General features: G+C 37.5%; 1 protein-coding gene and 1 long non-coding RNA gene across 2 annotated transcripts in view; both read right to left on the bottom strand.

The window, feature by feature from the left end:
• LOC139145862 (uncharacterized) overlaps window positions 1-14,621 on the bottom strand; it is a 53,626-nt gene extending 39,005 nt beyond the window's left edge. The window contains exon 1 of the long non-coding RNA XR_011555040.1: window positions 14,505-14,621. This is a non-coding gene — a long non-coding RNA (uncharacterized lncRNA). The remainder of the gene's footprint in view (window positions 1-14,504) is intronic.
• A 6,764-nt stretch (window positions 14,622-21,385) lies between these two features.
• Window positions 21,386-23,926, bottom strand: LOC139146367 (alpha-2Db adrenergic receptor-like). The gene has a single exon (XM_070717758.1). The coding sequence runs from the start codon at window positions 23,844-23,846 to the stop codon at window positions 22,203-22,205; it is 1,644 nt and encodes a 547-aa protein (XP_070573859.1). The 5' UTR covers window positions 23,847-23,926; the 3' UTR covers window positions 21,386-22,202.
• Between the last annotated feature and the right edge of the window lie 247 nt (window positions 23,927-24,173).

Raw genomic sequence — 24,173 nt, forward strand, 5'->3', positions numbered from 1 at the left:
TTTTATCATTAATACCAGGTTGAGGTTTCTTACCCCAAATATACACCCACTTCATCCTTTGAGTAAACTATTGCTACCATAATAAACTTTAGAGTCTTTGCTTTTTGAAAATGTATAGTATGAGGGGGGTTCCTTGTCATCTTTGATGAGGAATATTGCTTTGAAAAAACTGCGTTGGCAACATGAAGCTCAACCTTAACTTATTCAAAACTCAAACCCTTGCAACGGTCTCAATAAAATTCTTTGATTGAGCCACGGACAGTTGATGTCTGAAGTCAGAGCGATGGGTCGACATCATGTGTAATATATGGTTTTCAGTGATCATTATTTCTTCGGTACTAAAATGCCTGCAACAAGATCATGGTCTTAATAATACTCCTATAAGACTTGTTCCAAAATCAAACTTTGCATTGCCGGGTATTTTATCTATTGATCCATATGCCTTTATCAGCGGCTATTTTAAAATCTTCATCTGATGTCGATATCGCATAACCAAATATGGACAGTATGTTCCGAAAATGTGAACTGTACTAAACGGTGAACACACATCACGTGGTCAGCTGAACAAATTTGTCCTATCACAGAGCTGAAAAAAGTTCAATTTATCTCGCATGTAGTAACAACGTCGGGAAATACGAGAAAATTAATGAAAATAGTAATTTGTGTCCCTGTGAATATATAACTTTAAAGTCATTAAGTAACGGTAATACGCCACAGACAGTATATGTTTGTGAGCTAGTATCAAAAAAAGATTTTCTGTGCATCAAAACCTAGTTACAGGGAAGTTGTTCAATATAAACATGAGCGTGACTATACACGATTCAATGAGCCATATGCCGTCGCATTTTATCAACACATAGCATCGACGGCCTTTTCACTTGACGTTTCAATACATGGTGCGAATGAATAAGACTCGTAAACATTATAAAGCATGCTACCATCTGGATAGCGGTGTTTTTAAAATAACATCAATCTCACAAACTCTCACAATCGAAATAGGGTGGGTTGTTTAACCACTGCTTGTTAGTTTTTCAAATTATATCTAGTTGAACAAACACTCATAGAATAGTGGTACAAATTGATTTATGGCCTCTAAGATATCTTTTAAAACTTCCATTCAAAGTTTCGACCGTAGGGCACTCTTCCATTATTATACAACATCATAGTTTTTATTTTCAATATGTAATGCAGGCATCAAACGTCTTGTTCATGTTTTCCCATTTCCATGACGACAACGTTAGGTTTACAGATGGATTCGGAGTTAGGTCAAATCGATATATAGCACTCTGAGACTGAATAAACTTACCGGGTAAATTCTTCCACGAATTGGTGATAAATTTTTCGAGCATTCACTTACATGAAAGAATTGAATTGGTTTCGCACGCTGTACAACCAACTTTTGAATCTCCCTATACTTCAGTTAAGGAAAAATACAAGTAAACACTGAACACAAGAGAAAGGTACGTTTTGTGACACCTTGAAGTAGATGAGTATATACAAAGACTCAACACGAGGCGACTTTACCGATGATAGAATTATGACAAGCTTCCTCAACATGGAGACAACAAGTCTACAGTGCTGATGTAGACCCGGGACCAGGTGAACTTCGAGAGACAGTTTTCTTTCACAGTCAATTCTTGAAACTTCAAAAGTGTGGAGAATACAGTCTTCTTCTTCTTCGTCTTCTTCTTCTTCTTTTTATCCTAGCCACCTCATCAAATGAAGATTTTACTATACAGTTGTGCGCAACTTAACTTGACAGAGTGTTGAAGATATAAAGAAAAAAGGTTCAGTAAAAGTATTTTGCGACTTTGGCTCTGAAGGTGTCAAGAATTTCAGCTATCACAATGTCTATGTTTTACATGCAGATCATAATGATCAAAATAGCGTTGGATACTAGCGCTTGGTTTTCATTCTAGATTAGACAATGTACAAAACAAGAGCGGACGATCTCTATGATATAGCATGTATTAGTCACGGAGGCACACGGGCAAGAAGCGACATTCGCGGGAGTTCGATTTAAGCAGCGTTTGGGCAACCAGTTGGACAAAATGTCATGTTTTCGACAGTGGAAGACCTACATTGAACGGACCGTACCTGCAACTTTTTGATGATATCGTTATTTTTGTTATGATCTTTAGAACAAAACATTTCTTATTCGTCTCTTTTTGGTGAAAAACCCCAAAAATTAGCACTATCGAATCTATGCTTTGTAACCAGTATTCAATATTACTATTGACAAATGTAGAGCAGTCGGGACAAAAATTAAGTTTCCAACAGTATCGTCTGACATTACACGTATATGAATTGAACACTTAGGCATTTAGGCAAGACTTTGGAAGCAGGACAAGAAATACTGGTTTAAAAGCAAGATATAGTGAACTGGAAAATACATTCAAAGGTTCAGCTGATCGAGTCGTACGTCAGACTCCTCATTACAATCAAAGTCAAATTTATCGAAGAAAAAGACAACATCATAGAAGCATCATTCATCTAACTTTCATGTTGTGATTTCCATAGTCGTTTATAATCTAATATGTCCATGGTGTAAGAAGACAATTCGTACAATAATACCGGATACTATCGACTGATTTGATGTACAAATATCTCTGAAGGTACAATTAACGAAGGAAAATTGAATTCGAGATATGCAGTAAAAGCATTACCATTCAAAGAATGATTTTTGCTGTTGAATGGAGGGATGGGATATTTCAGTCGCTGTGAATTGACTGAAGTATCGAACACTAAAATGGGTATTCATACTCGCCGCTTACAGAAGAGCATTTGAGATCAAAAAATTGGGGCAAAATTAAATAAAGCTGTTAATTAAATTATACTTGGTCAAACATTTGCAGATCTTGAAATGCGTAGAGTGGAAATCGAATTTGCTAAAGCCCATCAATTTATAGCTTGGAGCAAGTTTCACGATGCCTTTGTTCTTCCATGATCATCAACATCTTTCACTTTGCTTAATTTTCAATAATCACGCCTGTAAAAATACTGCAGATGGGCTATGTGAATTAGAAAGGCAATTACCTCAAATTTAGATTCAAAATGGAATATCTGATAAAATTACCGAGCCATTTGGTTAAGTTGCTATGATATGGGGAGTTTAATAATTTTGACGATTTTTCACCGGTTTTATTCATAATTTACAAATTAAATAAAAAATTATTCCAAACTTCGACAGCTCTAACACTGTTGAAGACTGTGAACATTGATTTTTCCATGGACGTGGTCGGTAGGCAGAAATCGATCGCGGAAAGTTACGGAATTTTTGCACGTATGTTTCTTTTTATTTGCATTTTAGTACAGTAATAATATAACTCGAAATCAACGTTGATTGATATTTGCCATTGATCGATGCTATATTTATTTAAGGTAGAACGCACCTCGGGGACAGATATTCGGACTCTCAAACTTTTACAATTCTCTTCTGATATACCATATGTGGGGGTTCATTTTAAAGTTCTTGGTGAAAGAAAACTTTTCACCGACTTAGTTTTTCGAAATTCGAAAATTTTTATTTTTCTCCATAGATCTACACACGGATGGCGTCCATTTTGAATTTCTAATATCGGTAAATCTTGGGTAATTTGTTTCTCTAATACCAAAATTTGCATGGTGACCCCCTGTTTTTATTCTTGATTTTGAAAGAGAATGATTGAAAAATTCCTTGAGGAAAGTTAGAGCAAAAGTTTAAGTCTTTCACTTTCGAGGTGCATACTACCTTAACAGCCTCCCTTTAAATCAATTTCGTTAAATTGTCTTGTATGTCAGTAAACCTGAACTGATTATAAAACTGTTTAGATACCTCCTTGTGGACATTGACCGCACAACATGACAGAAAACATTTTCGACGCCAAACAGTTTCTCTTATTCGATAAATGTTGTATCGGAGAGCTTGATTTACTTTTCCTCGTCGCTAAGTTCATCTCGAAGAAACATACTGACTCTTTTCAAGATTTGACAAAAAATAGAAAAATATTCGATCAAAGTAGACGAGATTTCGACATTTACGCACGCTGAGCGATTACAACGATATTTATCTCCAATAAGCTTACATTATGATTCGAAACCTGAGATTTTCTTTTAGCAGATTGGGTCACATGCTGTGAAAAATGAAGTAAAGATCGATCTACTACATTTCATGTTATCGAGTACATCACTTGGCTGTGTAATGAAGAAGCCCTATCATTTTTTATTCACTGAACGTCTTGCTACTAATGTATTGATCATGAAACTACTGACTTTCTCCCTGTAAATCATGATGGATATGTATTCTGGTTAAAGTTGGATAATGGAGGCTAAAAGGCAAATTGGGTCTTCGTAAGGAAACACTGGTTTACCAATCCTCCGATTTGTGTCAGTAATTTATACTTACAATCATGACATAAATGTAGCCTAGGTTTCCGTCAGTCGCTGACATTTGTTAAGCGTGTGTCCTATTGTCTAGAATAAAACGACCGACTATCAGTTCATCTGTCGCACTGTATTTGTGACTGTAAGAGATACGTCAACAGCTGCAGTATGAGATATATTAATGTTAAAACTGCGAATACAATATATCTGACGATGAAACGACATTCACATGCATTCAGCAATAGTGCAGTTGTGTGAGTGAAATGTAAGGGATACCGGTGATATCAAATTTAGTTTAATATTTAGAAAGAAAATATTTTCACATTCATTTTTTGTAATTGAATTTTGTTAAGTTAAGGGCCACTAACATAAATGCAGGTAAATTGTTTAAGCCCCTTGAAACATGAAAGCGGCAGTCATATCAGCCAAAAGACACGTTCAGATCACGTGATTGAATATAAGAAACATAAACAAAAGAAAGATAAAGCAAACACAACTGACGATAGTTTAAGTATCGTTAAAGAGACATGAACGACTGGGAGGTGTAAAACCCACGAGTGATGCCGACTGAAGTTATCGCATTGCCTGCCACGTACAAGTATTTCGGCGTCGTCGATTTCGATTGCTGGCGAGCTGCTGACGAGTTGCCTATCTCGGCTTCAGTCTCAGACTGCCAAACAGGATTGGAAATCTGTGACACACAATTGGCATGGGAGTGGCGATTTGGCGATTCTTACCGTTGCTGAATCGTGTGACGGTAAACAATAGAGGTTTAAGAACAAGAGAGTGTAGCAGTGATCACTCGGTTATGCGGATGTCATAACAACATGATTCGAAATCTGTCAAAATTATACGGGAAGCAACGGAGACAAATAAATGACCGCAAAATGCTATCCTTTGAAGTGTTTGCATTCTAAACGAAAGAAAAAAGATGAAATCTTGCACTCTTTCATACCTTACTGTAAATTAGAAGATCCTTTTCAGGCGCTTTTTTATTTTTGTTTTTGTTTGTTTGTTTGTTTGTTTGTTTGTTTGTTTGTTTTTGCATTTTTGCTGTTCTAAAAAATTACGGTGTGAGGCGGTTCAACGAGTTCTTTGAGTCATACGACTTTAAGTGGAAGGTTGCAGTTTTCCATGGTCCGTAGGCTACAGCAATGATCACCTGCTTTATTAATGGTTTAATTATCTACCTTATCTATAGTTTATAAGCAGATATGACAAACTGTCAAAATGTCTGTCCACGGTAAGGGCTGTGATCCAAGGCAGAACATTAGTTGCATGTAGGATACTCAACAGTCTTACGTTGCTGAAGCTTAAATAGCTGTACGAAATAGCTTAATCTCGTACCTTTATTAGTTTATGAGTCATGACCTGCCTACAAGATCCATGATGATCCCTGCTATTACCGAAGAGAGATTTATTTAATCAGGTGATCGAATCCTCTGGAAAACCATTCCCTTACGACCTATGTACCTGTTCACTGCCCTGTAGTAGAATAATGCAATTTGCCATGGGGAACTATAGAGGAACCTTTGTAAGCAAACAGTGGACTGCACCTGAAGTCTGGCTGGCATAATAATACGAAGAAACTTAACAGCGTCATTTTATCCATGTACCTGTCAACATGGTCAACTCTTTCATGCCAGTTGTTTATCATGGGCTGTTTATCACTAATGCGCCGGTGAACCAGGGATTGATGACTGTCGCCATAAATCATTCGCTTTCCTGTCTGACATGTAAATTTTCCGTTTGATATACGTGACAACTTCGTTGGTCCTTTATTATAAATAACGTCTAACGGCATTTGACCATTAGAGATGGGATTCACTTTACAAATACTATGTAAGCGTCTATGATACAGTAAGTCTCCTTCTCAGAGCAGTCATACCGAAAGGAAAAAAATCGTGTTGGTTTCAGAAGTGGGTGGAAAATTGTTTGTTTTTTCTTTTAAAACTTGACAAGCTAGGAGTGGTTTTTGGCACATGTTGGCGTTAGCCATGCCCGTCTGGACCAATGACGCCTTCACGGATGTGTCCGTGGTAACGATTTGTTTCACTGACATGCCGATAACAGCTGTGCTGCATTCGTCATCCCATTTCAAAAAGGTTATTGGTCCAGCCTGCTGTTCTGATTAGATTTTGGAATATGGGACTTCAATACTTACAAAATAATGACGTTATAACCAAAATAGTTCACACTGCGGTCTGCAGAAAGGAAACAGTCTACATGGTCGAAGGTTGTTGGATAATGGATGAATAAAAGTGAAGTAAATCATAATTTATTGTCAAACACATTGTTGTGTCATTTTGATTTTTATCAAAATTACTCATGTCTACAACATGTTTTTGTCAAAATCAATTTGGATTAACAAACAGCGTACTGGTTATCAAAGAGCGATGGCCTACACACTAACGAAAACGGCGGTGCACCCAGACTAATAGACCTGGGAAATATTGGGTCCCATCTCCATTATGAAAACAATCAGGTTTTCTTGGGTGCCTTCAAGCAACCTGACCCCCTAGGATTATGGTGATTTGTAAAATTGTTGATTTTTGGCCCAGTACTCTGAAATCTCGCCAACATGATACTTGTCTGAACGGTTAATTTATTTTTCCTGAGGGTATACCTCAGGGAATATGCAAGTATAATAAAACCAGCATTTTATTTACATTAGTATGTAGACATTACAACATTTTGAAACAAAACCATGATTATTGTATTGTATTGTATCATGCACTTTTCCTATCTTTGATTGACTATCATTACGCAATACTTGATAGCAAAGTCTTCGATGTTCACATAAACTCCAATTAGAGGCAGACATGTTTGTTCCGGCAAATACTTCACGTCTTGACTTTGCACTCGCAGCTTATTGCCAGGTGTATCGTCTATTTCACGCTTTGAATTTCAGCTAAATAGTTTGATTAAAATATGACTTTGCGATCGGCGTACAATCACGATTGAGAATGTGACGCAGAACTGAACTTTTAGTTCAGATTTCAGCTCCGTATACACCGTCTCAAAACGTTATCGATGTGTTTCAGATTCTCACTGACATGAATGTCGGTGAATTTGATGTAAAATTTAGGACAAAGTCTGGATAACTGATAGCATGTTTTGAATTATTATGATGGAAATAGGGATCGTATCACCATGGTTTGGAGCATCTCCACTCTGTGCATTATTTGTTTGTAAGAATGTTCGACAAGCCGCTTCTTCAACGCATACACCTTTGAGTAATCCCTATTGCTTTTTACTTTTTTGATTAACCCCCTCGAATTCCTTCGAACCCTTGTCGTAAATAAGTACAGCTCAAGAAAATTATTTTACATACTGTGTGGTCTCGGGTACGATGCATGATGTCATGATTACATTCTGAGTTGATAATTGCAGCACGGGTCAGTCTACCACGCTCATCCTTGTGCAATGGTTTCGGAAGCTTTGGAACTGGGCTTGGAATGGGGCTATGTGAGTAGATATTTGTTGATATGTCTGTTGCCATGGTGATAGAGACTGTACTGTTCTGCATCTTAATATTTATGTCACTGGGTGTCAATAAGATACTTGTATAAAAACACTTCGAGTACCGCGTTCGTGTCAATAAACGCAAAGAGGAGGTAATGTGTAACCAATTTGAAAGTCAATAGCTGCTTCCTTGTGTGGCTTCGGGACAGAATGAAGTGCCTGTTTTTTTGCAAACATTGCATCGCTAATCGAATGATTAGAGTGAAAGATTGAACCGAAAATACCATGTCGATCGATTTGGCATCAGTGTGGCTTTATGCTACGTCAGCGAAATTGAGTGTTTTTGTAAGAAATATGGACAAAAATTATGAAACTTCCCGAAATGGTCAGTAGTAGAAAATTATGCCCCACAGAAATTGATCCACTTTCGTTGTCAGCACAGGTCGGGTCTAGGCTGTACCCGATGAGCGAACTTCAGGTAATCATGTCTATGTCAATGTCACAGTTCTGCTGACTGAACATCGCAACCTAAATCTCGTAATTTTTAGAGTTTCTTTTAAAAAATAAGACAGATAAATAAAAAATGTCCATTTCGTTCTAAATGTTTACTTTCTAATATGGCGCGTGATGGCACCGTATGTTTATTCCTGAACAACATCAAAGTGTTTGCTACGAACAAATATTTGCCAATCATTTTCTACATGACTTAGTCGCATTATCGAATGGTATTCGGGTGAGCATATTTCGAGCGTTTTCAAGGGGCCTCAATAATTGTGTGATTTATGAGTACTTGACACTCTTTCAAACATATACAAGAGAAAAATTAAAAACAGATTGTCAACCGTATCAGTAACGATGAAAATGTTACTGTTGCGATCAAAGTTTACACATTGGCTCTCAAAGCTGGCAAGCAGAGAGCCGGGATTGTTCCCATTTGTCTTTATTACCAGGGCGATTTTAACAATGATACCATGCCATGTGAGGTTGGAGAGCGGAACACGAAACCCAGTACATGTATGACTCGCTTCTCCTTGAAACTTTGAAAATTAAAATTAGAAGTAAATGATACCGACATGCTATGAAACTCAGAATACAGATTGAAGCGATTGTGATGTCAGAACTTTTTATTGGCTATACCACTTCATTTTCTTTGAACATCGAAATATGTAAAACCTTTACGATCTGCTGTAAGTATTGTCCAAACAGTTTCCCATCAAGCATGTCTCTCAACATGAACAGTTTCCATCAAGCATGTCTCTCAACATGAAATTAAATGTGGCAAGACATCGAGTTTACCATCAACAAGAATGATGTTTCAGCAAATTTACACAAAGAATATATGTTCGACCTCTCGCTGACACATTGTTTCATTACCATTGAAATTATTTGTCAGAGCTACCATGGCAGAACGCTAGTACGATGAAAGCTGAAAGAAACTTATGCACCCACCTAATATAACATTCATTATTAAATCTACGAGTAGGTTATGAGAGTCTGTCGAAATCTTTTTGCCTGTTTAGTGTTAATTGTTGAGAAACTGACACCGCTAGAATGACCCACTTTCATAAAGTGGCAATGGCGCTATTGAAAACGTCATTTTACCTTACTCACGTTAGAAACCACGAAGTGTACGAATAAATAGAATCCACTGTGACCGTAATACGTTGCGGTGTCTATTTCTGACAAGGATGTAATTCACTGTTTATTTTTGTCAGGATTCTATTGTGCTGATATCTTTCTATCGTGCATTGTAACACGTCCATCTTTACTAGGAGTAGCAAAGATAGTATATTACAAAACGCACTTAAAGAAAAACCAGTTTATTTTCACCAGTCTATTTGTCGCCCGAAGACATATTGCAAATATTAGTATTTTTCATTCTTTTCACCACATTATGGTATGTGGTAAGCCTGAGAAAGAAGACACGTGGGCACGTTGCGAGGCTTAAATGCAAGAATTCTTCGACAGTGTCGAGTATTCTATGAATTATAATGCCAGTGCTCCCTGTAAGCCTCCCGTTACTAAAAGTGTCTGTAAATAACTTATGATCGATAATACTAGTTCCGATTAGCTCTCTGTCGATGCCTCTTACGCTGATCGGTGCATACTGCAAGTCAACAAATTATCCAATTATTATTCAAGGATTGTTGAACATTTATATATAAACAAGAACTGGATCCTTAGGCCTAACAGCGCTCCAAAAAGTGTTAAGAGTCTACGCAATGAAGAATAGTAAAACACCCATATGACCCTGTACTTCTTCAGTACAACCCGTACATTTCTTAGTAATTGAAGAGTGTGACATTTTCATCAAATGATTAAATATTTTCCCCGTCATCAAGATATTAGTCTATGAATATGAAGATGAATTTGAGATATAGATAGATGGATAGAAATAGATATCTCATAAAGTGATGTTTGAAAAAGTATAAATAAAATTTTAATTTATTAGCACTCTCCACATATCCGAAGTGCATCTTCAGTGACTAAATGTACTTCGTTTTGAATCGACAGACTTCGCTACTTACGGGATATTTATTGTAGTGTCAGTGCAGGCCTTGTACACTTTATTTGAACCTCGGTAACGAAGCATGCTATAGCACTGTACGTACGAAAATCAAAAAATAACTTAGATACATATTTTGGTTGATCTGGTTGTTCTGATGTTTCTATTGGATCTTTACTCACTTCGTTCACTGTGGTATTTTTTCAAAGTAAACGATCTAAACATAATTTCCAAACATTAGGTTGAATAGAACCTATATGAATGCCATTTGCATACGCACATTTAAATTACTTTGAGGGACCAGTAATGCTAACTTTTGATTTTTTTCATTTTTTTTTTTTGTAATCGACCACAACTTCTTATTCTACTCGGAAAAGAATATTGAAACACCAACTATTTGGCTTGTCAACTTAGCGTCTATATTTGTAAAATGCATTGTTGTTGTTTACATTTGAATTCTAGTCCGGACCAGAATTCACTTTTCAACGATAACAATGCAGTTTTCACATATACATGCTGTGTTGACAAGCTAAACACTGTGTATATCAACATGCCTTGGAGAGTAGAACAAGGAATGGTGGTTGACATTCAAAACAAAAATGGTGACAAAATTATCAAAAGTTATCATTACTGGCCCTTTAAAATCATTGCATTGCTAAATAGATGCGTTCCACTCCTTTTTGCTCTTTTACTTTGTGCATGTGGAAGATGACAGGGTTTGGTGTGCAAGTAGACTACCTGTTCATGTAATCAAATTACATGCATTACCTTTTCAGATAGGATACGCATCAGGGTTTTATACTCTACCTCGTCATTGTTACGGCACTTGTCTGGTCTGCTGTTAGTTTGAACTCATTTTGAAGCTTTTGCAGTTAATGAAGTTTAAGCCCCTTGTGTTTGTGAAAATCGAAAATTGAATTTTCCCCTATAGAGCTAACATAGGGATGGACGGCCATTTGAATTTCAAATACGGGTAAATTTTAGGTAATTCGTGTCTGTAGTACCATGGAGGTAGGAAGTCTCTTCCCCCTCCATGGTAGTACCGGCGCCAAAAGTTACGCGGTGACCTCTGATATTCTCGATTTTGAAAGAGAATGGTTTAAGTTTCTTTGAGGAGAGTTTGGGCAAAAGGTTACTGTAGCATGTTGGTATCACCACACAGGTCATACAGAAACGACCGAACACTAAAGCTTTGTCTCCAAGGAGTCAAATATATATGGATTCCGAAGAAAGCTATACACTGCCCGGTTATGCAAACTGAACCGGTTCTATAAATCAACAAACCACATGTATACACCGGGTCATTTATGTATCAACAAGCTATATATGTCCCGACCCTATACTCTGACATATCCACGTTCTAGGCGGCCTATGGTCGGCTTGTCCCAATATTTGGGATAATGAATTTATGCGCACCGCTGTGTGGTACGTCACTGTCTGGAGAGCACGGCAAGTGGCATCTCTTGTTACTTTGCCAATTAACATGTAGTACATTTCAAAGCTGGCTTCCTGACTCTTATATACTTATATCTTTCGTTTTATATTTTGCGTCGCATTAGCCCATTAGATAAACAAGATAGGGATCCACGGAGACCGTCGTGCTGTGCTGGTAGCAGTGCAACTGTCTGCCGAATTTTGAAGGACAAGTGATAAATTCTTCAAAAACCAGGCAGATGATATTTCTTATACAGTAAGGTTATCGACGTTTAACCTCAAAAGAACAACGCAAATTATACCAAGATGTCGTACTATACTGCATGTAATTCAAGTTGTATTATTTTGTATGATTCTGTTAAATGCGCATCTATTTTTGTAGTTTGCGTAGATTCATATGCCGATAATAGCACTGTCGTAGAGAGAGAGAGAGTGTGTGGCCAAGTCGTCGAGATTAGGTTTTCTTGGTAATTCCACATAACACATTTAGAACAATTCAGCAGATCAAAACATACACAGTCATTGGCAAAAGAAATCTTCGACTGTGCTGTCATAGAAAGCAGATACAGAGAGTGACGATATCTTGATGTCAACATGAAACACATGTTGAGGACCTATAGGTCGCTCGCTGTAAACAGTGTAAAATGGTACATATAGCGATGCACTCACTGAAATAAATATACTTCAACGAAGTTTTGAGAAGGTATTCATAATTTTTCTCGACATGTTGAAATTCCGAAAAATTCACCGACTTAGTCTCTTTAAACACAGTCTGGTGGCCAAAGATGTTACTATGACAGCAGTGAAGATAGTTTTATATGCTAAGTTAAAATTAATAAACAAAAAATGACAGACAAAAGTACATAAAATCATAATTTTGTGAAAAAACCGCCTTGCTTTTTAACTCATTTAGTATATTGTAGTTTGGTTTACTGCGCTTCATTAAGCTTGAAGACTCGGGAAATACATTGCACAAATTACAGATCTACCAAGATATTTGTACTGATTCATATAACTGGATATATAGTATCAAAGATGGTTGACATGGAGTTTTTACCTGATGCAGAACCATGTAAATCGATTGGTGATTCAATGTGATCGCTAAATATAAAAGTTGACAAGGATGACGATATAGAGATTACTAACATGATGTGTGTGAATCCCCCGTTTCCGTGCAACTGCCATTCAATTTTACTTCAGGTTAATATGCAGATGAGGCGATACACAATACAGTCCAATATATGATAAAGATTAAATGATTGCATCTCGAAATGCACAGACCATGGTTTTTGTCAAACAGATCGTTTAGCTAATAAATCCTGAATTCCTCCAAAGAAGATGGAGACAATGAGAAACGAAAGCTTCAAGACCAACTTTTCCTAATATGTTGCTTCCGATTATTACAAACTAACTTGAGTGACAGCGACGAAGCTTCTGATATTAATATTTTTTGCGTTTTTATGTAAAAACTGATAATGCATCCATATTTGGAGAAATATTTGAACGTTGAGTAAACTTCGCCTAACGTACACGCTTTATCAAATGACTGAATGTCTAGACTTAAAGTTCCGTTTATAATAATCCTAGACTGTGTTGGCAAGCAGAACATTGTGTGTTTCGACGTAAACTGGTGTGTTTAGTTTCAGTTGTTGATATTCCGTATAAACATTCTGACAAAACTATGTAAAGTTGCATTTCTGTGTTATTGCTCATTTCACATCGCATTTCATCTAAGCTTCAAACATCACGGAATCTGATACGCTGATCAAATCACATTCACAACGGTCATTTCACAACTTTTCAAAGAAAGTAGCCAAACCCAGTGTATCCCAGTACGCTGCTATGCAATCTCCCACATACCTATATAACGTCTGGAATGTAACCTAAACACCGGTCAATCCTCAGTGGTAGTCAGCTTACATATCAAAACGGTCTCATCTTACGTTACCTTTCCTCTACTTCATGTGTTGCATACACATAGAGTCACATTTTTCTCACGGTAGTGATTTAACTCATGTGTGGCCGTCTACCATCATTCAGCGTAGTTTGATGAAGACAGCCTTTTGCAGTGCAAATGAAGTAAACTCTATGTATGTGGCCAGTACTACAACTGTTCTATTTCCAGTATGATGTGTTGTAAATCAGATTACGAACCCACGCCCTGTCAGAGATGTCAAAATGCACATGTCCATTTCCTCACTGATTGTACATGGCGGTGTCACATTACGGTTCAAATCGCCAAACATACACCCAGTTCAACTACATCACACCCGCTCTACACTAGTTAATCGTAAGTGTTTTCTACAGCCATGTTTCAAAGTCAAATGACGATAACATGACTTTACAAATGATTTACGCTTACAATAGATTTCGGTTGATAAAGTCATCTACTGGTCGATACATACAGCTTGAGGCACCTAACTTAGAAGTGACGTCAGACATTACATCATGGATGCTTAAAAGGTTGGTTGAGTCGAGTCGGGCGGTCAACCAATGTTTGCGTCTGTATAACAGTCTATACGGCGTGAGTTGTAGACGACATCGGACATGACCGAAACGTCAACATGTGAATGTAAATCTAGTATGACTGATAATTGCCATGACATTGAAAATATTCAGCATCGTACGTTGACGAAAAGTAAAGAGTATAAGTGTTGGTTGTGTAGCGTTCCTCTGATGATACCAATACTAAACTGGCATCATTCGTACTTCACAAGCAAAACTAAGGAAATCTTACCTTACTTCATTGATGGTCCTACAGGGAACGTAGAGGAACATAGGAACGATACGTCTTGCTCCGAAAGGTGGGACTTTACTGTGACCCGGTAATTTACATTGACATCACAAAATGCACTGCCATCTAACAGGCTGTTGCCTACGGTCAATGACCGAAGAGTATTAACTATCGGGAGTGCGTCACCAGGCGACGTTATCGTTATCCCAGGCTGCGTTCTTTTTTTTACCTTGATGCAACTAGGCTGTGTTCAGACAAAATGGGAGGGGGGCCGGAGGAGGGTAAAGTTCCTTGTAAAATGTCATGTACCCACTTCCACATCAAGATGACTGTGGATGTTTCGAATAGTCACATATTCACACATATTGTCATGAAACAATTCTCATGAAATTAAAAGTTCCATAGTAAATTTACTTTCTAACATATAAGCTTATGTCAAATTAATTACACGACAAAGAAAAAGGTGTATTCACATAACATAATGCGTAGATTGGTAGTTTTAAGGATCTACGATTATTCCATAACATACTTTCTTACTTTAATTTCAGCAGACCATCAAAATTAATTTGATTAAAGTTTCTAGGAAAATTAATGATGGCCCCTTCGAACCAAAGTCCATGAAAATAAAGTGAACAAAAATGACTTAAAGCCTGTAAATTGGTGATCATGTTTTCAAAGTTAAAAGAGGGAAATTGTATCGAGAGGTGTCAAGTGTACTTTCCAGAAGGTGTGGGTTTTTATGCTTTGAAGCTTGACATATATAGAGGGAGAGACGCAAGCTGTCTGGCACTGTAGTCGGAGAAGAAACAAAGGGGACTAGTGAAGTCTAAACCACTTTTACTCGATCGCGAGAAAGATATGAACATCACACAACAAATATGGAACACGAGTGTCTTAGATGATTTGCATTGAAATAAACGATAGGAAATCTGATCATGACATTGGAAACAGGAAAGCTGAATTGGTCTCATAGCGTAGGGAATTTGATTTCAAACGAATATTCAGCGACGATGTTTAATAAGTTGAAAGACCGCTTGCAACAAATCAAGATCCTTACCCCCTACAAGTACGATGTCGTTTCGATTTACAATGGACGAGATCATCCGCACGTCACTAGGGCTTGAGTGTGACTAGAAACTGACCGAGCTATTATTTACAAGAATGGTTGAACCAGACTGATTTATGCAACCTCATTTGATTAATATGTACAATATAGGTTATGAAGAGTCGGCAGGGTGCTTCATTGAGTGTGTATTAGAGAGACTCTCTTGAAGCGAATCATCAGAAATAAATATTATAAATAATAATTTGATTATATTAAAGGGAATATTTCGGGTATGTTCGATATCAGCATGAGAGAATTTGCATGTACTTTTTGGGTTTCGTAAAAAACAAAAATATGCAAATTTCTGTGGTAGATGTCAAAGATAATTTAGCTACAATTGATCGATCCTCTACATTAGAAATTCACAGAAAGTTCACAATGACCACAGGAGCTGGTCACGTGACTGCGGTTATCACTAGAAAGACTTTACTGTGAAAGTATCGAAGATATTCATTTTAATATTTAATAGCACAATCTGGAACTTTTACAATGCATAATTTCATCGTAATACCCAGAAATGTGCCGAGCGCCGTTCAGGTCGACAACATTTTAGTGTTTAATTTACATTCATTCTCGCCTATACCGACTGTAGTATCGGAGTCGCCGAGAGTGAAGTTTGCTGACGTTGACATTCCAAGCACGACTATGTTGTGTGAAAAAACGCTTTCCAAAGCCTGTGAAATAGCTTACCATGGTGCCTATTGGTACCATAGGCGATCAGTTAATGGATTGATTTCACACTTGACCGAACGCCTTCTCTGAACCATTGAATAGGTTAATTCATGAAGTGTAGCATCTATCAGATTTGCTGACTATTCATCTTGCAGAGTAAGCACTTCCAATGAATAAGAAATGTTATAGACATGTAGGAGGTAATTTATATACACTGTGGATACACTCCTTTACTAGAATTAACAGAACACGTGACATCATAGCCGGAATACTGAGACAACTCTGACAACGACCGTCAACAAAGTAAAGAGCCGAGATCACAAACAGTAGCTCACAGTGTGCTGTCATGTTTATATCAATGAAACAACTCCAAATTGGATTCGATATAAATCAACAGGGGTTACAGTAAGGGAGTCAACATTTCGTCGGAAACATGAGATTTGTGAAAATAACACTGTCAACACTGCGTACCAAATGAAATAAATCCATCTCATATACGCCAGAAAAAACTCTGTGCAATCCACTAAGAACGCACTTAATCTAGAATTCTCACTGATTCTACCTACCACTCACCGAGTTACTATTTTCCCTCCCATCGGGAAACTTTGCATGAGTAGGTTGCCAACCATGTGAAATAAGTCAATTTTTGTATGACTGTGTTACTTGGTCTGACCAAACACTGAAGATACACAACAATGTATTTTTCAAAAGCATTTAGAAAAATTGTAGAGTCAACTTTCTTTCAAATATTTTTTTTAAGAAAGAAATAATTTTGCCATTTCATATTAGGCTAAATCTAACACGTTGCCATCCCGTTTTAAATAGAAAACTACCAAGTTTTTTGTGATGGTTTCGAGACACTCGTAAATATATTAAAGCCTATTACACGTTGCTTTCCTGCATTGGTATACCATTGTGTGATTTTTCGTCGGATGCTGCAACATGATTTCAAAATTGGTTAAATAATCAAAAGACCTGACCAAGTTCTCACCAAAGTCGCTTTATATTACACGCGCAAAAACCAACTTCGCAATCCAAGGGTATTTATTCGTGCATGGCCCCTCCTTTAAATACAACCATACTCCGAGCTTACAAAGCCTTAAGGACCGAGAAATGACAAAAACCGACAGACAGATAGACAGGAAGAGAGACATGCAGACATGCAGACAGACAGACAGACAGACAGACAGACAGACAAGGAGAAACACGGGTACAACGTTAAATCCCATGTTTGAAAATGGGAGCACAAATGTGAAAGAAATACTGAATGTCACAATCTATCCAACAATTTATTTAGCGCCTAATATTCAAAAGTCAAAAAAATTCTCAGTCACACTTTGAGTGATGAGAGAAATACTCTCTGAGAGATTTGTGGACAACGCTCACGGCACTGCAAATCGTCGGAAGAGAAATCAACACTGCTAGCCGGCGGCGCTGTTCATTTTCAGTTATACCGCATGCCACTTTGCCTATACCTTGATAAGCGAGCATAGACGAGCATAGACGGCACCTCTACTAGACGTATTCTGTATGGAATAGACCATCTTTGAATACAATTCTGCTTATATACATGCTTGCGTTCATAGGATAACTCGGCAATACTATGGAACTCCAAGGTAAATGGTAACCTGTGTCAGTGTTTGTTAAGACGGCCATGTGAACCATTGGATATTCCATGAGATTTTTAAAAATATTTCCTAGGTCCTCAACAAAATATTCTGGTTCAAATCGGAAAAAGAAACCACTCCTGAAGTCAACAAGGAAATATTTCGACGGCAGCAAGTCACAGTACAGGATTTTTGCAATCCCAAAAACGTGTAAAAGTTAAAGTTACATGTTTACCTATATAATTCTAATATACTTGTTGCATTTGTCTAATTTGACGTCTGACATGCTTTGTCGTTTAGGTTGGCTATCTACTTAAGAATCACATTAACCGTGCCTAGTCATTTTACGAAACCTGTCAGTGAATTATCGTTAGTTTCGATGTGACATGGATTTAATATGGTTATACCATGACCACTATCAAATTAATTAAAGTTGAAAAGATCACTCGTACTTGGACACTTTGCCGAGCACAGACATTCTGGTATCAAACATCTACGTCTATAGAGACATAGTTTTTCTTCAAAGGAACAAATTCACGACGTTCCCTAAGTTCGTTTGGTTCAAGATGTTAGCATAAATATCGATAAACATCGTTTTAATCCGTGAATTTCATTCTATCGGCACAAAGTTTGTATTTGTTTACAAACACGACCTTGAAGAACACGCTATGTTTTTATAAATTCCCCATGTGGTTAGAACCATAGCAACAACTTGTTCAGATTTTCAGGGAAATACAAGTGGATCTTAGTTGTATCATAGTACATTCTTGCCTTCATGGTCGTTTTTGAATTATGAACAATATTTGATCCTGAAAGATACGTGATTTTGTAATAAAATGCATAAACAAAAAATTACATGGCAGCGAGATATAAGTATAAGTGTCATGGTATTTAAAAACTAGTCTAACATTTACAGATTAAACGTTTCAAAAATAAACTTACCCTAGAGTTGAACTGAGCAACGAATAATAATGTCCATAGCTGAGAGTTTAATGAGTCAATGCTTGAAGTGGTAGACTATAAATTAATTATTGTGACTCATACCTTGTTCTGTATTTCATTTATGACGTTCAGTTTCATGACAGAAATCCATTACTGAGTCGTCATCCTTGAATCCTCATATTACAGACCATCAAGACTCGCCTGTACAAATGCTTCAAATCATGTGTCAACACATCTTCTTGATCGATGTTTCATAATCTATTGATTGATTCGAAATATGTCCACGTTTCTATTTGATTTTCATTTTTGTTGTTTGATAACTTCAATGTTTGGAAATTAAATGTCTGTCTGGATTGAAGAGTACTGACCTCGGCTGAAGGTTTTTTCCCAGTTTCCTGTGCTGATAACAGACCCATCTACTTCAATCAACACTTATTGCATTAGTTTAATGAGTCTAATGGCAATACGAGACAATTTTATATTATCGTGATACAACTTACACTAGACGTTGTTCTTATCTCCTTGAATTGTTACAACGATTCCAAATCTGTAGTATACACTATTGAGACGGGGTTCCACAATATGAAATCGAATTTCAACCGACGAGGAAATTAAGAAGATAGGTCAACGACCATGGAGTACATTTGCTCTGTCGTTATTCCATTTGAAGGATCAGATTTCTTCTTATGATGACTATGTACAACAAAATGTCACTTAAGACATGATGGTCCTTACCTTACGAATGTTTTCCACTTCCTCTATGGTGCACGAATGAAATCGCAATAATCCCTCACAACTAATCGCAAATTGGCAGCAACTTCGTCAAGTTTACAAATTAATACTCATGGCGTTTGTTTGCCACAGAAAAAGTGTTCACATACCTCAACTGATAATTACGACCAAAATATTCGACATCATTACCTCCAGCGATGTCACATCTCGGAACATAAGCAAATGCCGTCTGTATTGAGTGTCCGGCGGGGACTGTAGCGCATGCGTACATCCCGTGTAAAGCAGAACATCTCCCTTTGGCGGTTAGGAAATACTGACGAGTACATTGGAGACAACAAAATACTGCCAAGCATACCGATGACTTTTGAAGAGAACGGAAAATAAGATCTTTAAATGTGACAAGGCAGAGGTTGAAATGATTGAAAAAAGCATATTGCCATTTCGTAAGATTGATGACGTAATATGAGATGTACGACTTTCGACGGAACCGTGAAGGACATAATTTATGACCAAAGACAATCTATAGCACGTCAAACCAGTCAAAGTACGCAATACTATATCGAGACTTTGCTTGCGATCCATTAGCCAGCTAAACAAATAGTAATCGCGCATAAATTCATTCCAAGCAGCATATTTTAACATTAGTGTGTTTATTTGGGAATACCCGTCTCAGCTGTACATTTTATCATTTTTTCAATGCTATCAGCCAAATTTAATAATTAATTTATTAAATGACAGAGTCTTTCAAAGGCACGATTTAAAAATATGTGAAAAGATATTACAGAAAAGTGTTAATCAAAAAAGACGTGTTCATGACCGAGTGGCCAGATAGAAATTACGTCTTTGCTAAAACCAGGTACTGAGAAATCAAACTGACGAAGATGAAATACAAAGTTCGGGATCGTAACACCCGGAATAGGTGGAAATCTGAAGACTAACGATACAAAGTTGCCTGTGATTGTAAAAGTCTTGGCGGGAACATTCAAGAAATACAAGTAGTACGCGGTAAACAAACTGAGACGCCAATCGTTGGTATGTGGCTATGGGTGTAGTAATTGCCCTGTGTTCTGTCTTTGCGGTGGTGACGTCATCAGTTTGTGGCCATACATTGCACTTTTTGCCATTGACAGCTATAACTGATAGGCTTGTAGAAGTCTAACATGTTAAGGCAAATATAAGACTTGCACATTTTTCATAGTTTTTGAGAATTCAACTGTGTATTGCTTTTCAGAGAAGGTAATATTTTTGTAACAGTAGCCTGTCGTTCAACACCTTGATCACATCTATCAGGCCATGATCTAGTGTCAATCACTGCTCTATCACTGTGACAGTAATCAAATCATTAAATCAAAGCTGAAAAATATTTTTATTGGCAGCAAACTTCATCGAGAGAGAAACATGCGCAAAACAGGTGTCGATTTTAAAACCGTGGCATCGTGGATCAACCGATCGAATTTGGTCTCGTTGGTATCGTGCGAGTTTGTAAATATCTCTCTATTGAAGGGACAGGTGATGTATCTTGAGATGATTTTTTTTTCTCTATTTTTTATGTATCAATTTAAACTTCTTGTCCAAAAAAGGCACGTTGAAAACACCAACTATTTAGTCAGTCAATACAGTGTCTATATGTGTAAAATGTACTGTCTGTTATTGTCTAAGTACAGAATTGTCTACTGTTATAGTCTAAGCCAGAATTCACATGACAACAATAACGATGCAGTGTATACATGTAGAGGTTGAGTTGATGTTTTAAACACTCTACTTCAACATGCTTTCGGGAGTATAAAAAGAAACTGCAGTTGACATTAAAAACAAAAATAGTGAAAAATCATCAAAAGTTGCAGCTACTGGTCCGTAGAAGGTCATTAACTAAACAAACCGCTCTTCACCTCGCAAGCCAAAAACAAAGAAATTACCGCAGAATTTTTCTCTGAACACGTTCTGATTGATATCTTGCTGTGTCAAGTTTTCTGCCGTAGCTGATAATAATTCGCTTTCTGTCTGAAACAACATAGCGATAAGACAGCCAAAAGAGGTGATACAAATATAGGACCGACATTACGAGCTGAAGTGGGATTAACCACGCTCGGCCACCGTACTTTTCAATGATATTGAAAACTATTATTTTTCGCAATCATAAGTTGAATAACATTCCGGTATTTTGGGGAACTGTTGTGCAGGTATCAACAGTACTGACAGGACCACCACCAGGTATGATATATTTCAATTGGTGAAATCAACGAAAGAGTGGAACGTGGTTTCTTTACATAAGCATTATTGGGATGAAACTCGTTTTTATAGCCTACAAAAAAGGTGCAAAATCTGTGGTAAGTCAACGGACAAGATATTAAAACTATTGATATAACTATACATATTATTTTACAAGATTAGTTGACTATTGGTATTACTCGAATAAATCAACAATACGCGGTACAGGTCATAAAGTGTCTATCATATGTCAGTATCATTCATAGAATAGGCATGCGCAGTGATTGTCGATATATCAAAGTTTACATAAACATTTCATCAAAAAGTATGATCTTTGAAACTACTTAATCTTGATCCGTGCACATAACATGAAAAACAACATGGCACATCTGTGTGACACAGTCGATATGCTTGAAGAATCCAAAGAAATGCATTTTACACGTCGGCGCCTTGGGGTGATGGAGAGCCGTGCGTATGGTCACGATCTGCAGATGTGTTGCTCATTGTTCGAAACCTACAGAATATCTTTCTGAAAGCTCTTCTGAAATCCTGGTTGACGAAAACGTAGAGACAAGGGTTCAAGGCGGAATTGATGTAAGCCAGCCAATAGGAGGCGTTGTACAGGTCGATGGGCACACAGTCGCAGTAGGCGTTGACTGGGAATAAGATTACGAATAGTAGCCAGCAGGCGAGAAACACCACAATCAACATACCTAGAGTGTTTGCAGTCCGTTTATGCATTGTTAATCTACGTGAAATGTTCACATGCCGACGATGTCGCTCTAATTCTTCTCCGTATTCCAGATTTATGGTGTACACTTCGGCGGTGTTTTTGAAATTGCTTCTTTGCGCTACATCATTCTTTTCGATGGTTTCGTTAGTCTCACCATTTTCCCTTGTTTCCATGCAAGCGTTCTGAAAGGAATATTCGTTGGTGATCGTAACAGATTGTAAGGTTTTAGACAATCGTTGACTACCCTTACTGAAGGCGTTTTCTGCGAGGGACCTTGTGTCCAGTTTTGTGACGATGACATCTGTGTCCATCATCTCAGCGTCGATGTCAGTTGCCGAAGTGCCGCTGGTGGCGTTATTTCTGGTCGTCTTACGTGATGACAGAGTTCTTTGGAAGAGAGCAGTGTTTTTCATCAGTTTTTGCCTGACTTTAACATAAATCATGATGATCAGTACCACCATAACAAGGATTGGAACATCGTATATTAATAAAGACGAAACCAGAACGTAAATGGGATGGGGCAGATAGAGACACTCGTAGTTTCCTGAGTCACCCGATATCATTCGCCAGACAACGATGGCGGGAATCCAACAAATCGCCGATGTTATCCACACCATAGCAATCCATTGCAGAGCTTTTCTCTTCGAACGACTTTTTAGATGTCTGAGTGGTTTACTTACCGCTATATATCTGTCATATGCAATCGCGCAAAGATTGAGCATTGATGCTGTACAACACATGAAATCCAACGATATCCACACGTCACACATCAGTCCCCCTAGTGGCCAATATCCGAGAACAACATAGACGGAAAAACAGGGCATGACTACAAGGCCAACAATCAGGTCGGCCAGAGCTAGACTTATTATCAGTAAATTGTTCGGTTTTCTAAGTCTCAAATCTATGCGCACTGCGACAATGATTAACACGTTACCAATTATTGTCAACAGACAAATTGTAACACAAAGTGTTAGCAATACAAGTGAAACTTCAGTCTTATCGTACTTGCTCACAATCGTTTGATTTGCCAATGACCCGTTAATAGAGATATTTCTTGCCATTGGATTCGCGTCAGTCGTTGTCGAGTCTAAAATATTTGCCAATGAAGGCATCCATTCTCCAGTAGATTTCCACAGCGTTTGTTGTGATGTTTGTTCGACAACGGAATCGTTCATATTTGGAATTATGGAGGTTGCTGACCCATTACCTTGATAGATTTTTGTCCCATACTGTATCGTAGTAACGTCTTTAACAGTAACATATTCTTCACTTGTTGCATTGATTCCGGAGTCTTGCGACACTGTTTTGTTGAAAATGTCATCGTTCATATCTGTGGGCCCTTCCATAGTGAAGGAAATCTTCTATTCACTAATGGCGGTAACGATGGTATTGTTCAATGACTGGTAATGATGATATTGTTCAAAAACCAGCACAGGTATCCAAGAAATAATATTTTCCCTAACTACGTCATGTCAGAGAGCTCGTTGCGAATAATAAAAACATGACGATTTTTATGCCCAATCCTCTGTTTCTCTCTTCAGCAACGTGCAAATTTCTGTTGTGAAGACTGGAAATAGTTTAATTATGGCGAAATATACTCCGTCTACAATGCTACTCTTCTCTGTAGTCATTAACTTCTCTACTGAAAACGTCAGAATTCAAATCAGCGATTG

Source organism: Ptychodera flava, chromosome 12 (genome assembly GCF_041260155.1).
Source record: "Ptychodera flava strain L36383 chromosome 12, AS_Pfla_20210202, whole genome shotgun sequence".
NCBI lineage: Eukaryota > Metazoa > Hemichordata > Enteropneusta > Ptychoderidae > Ptychodera > Ptychodera flava.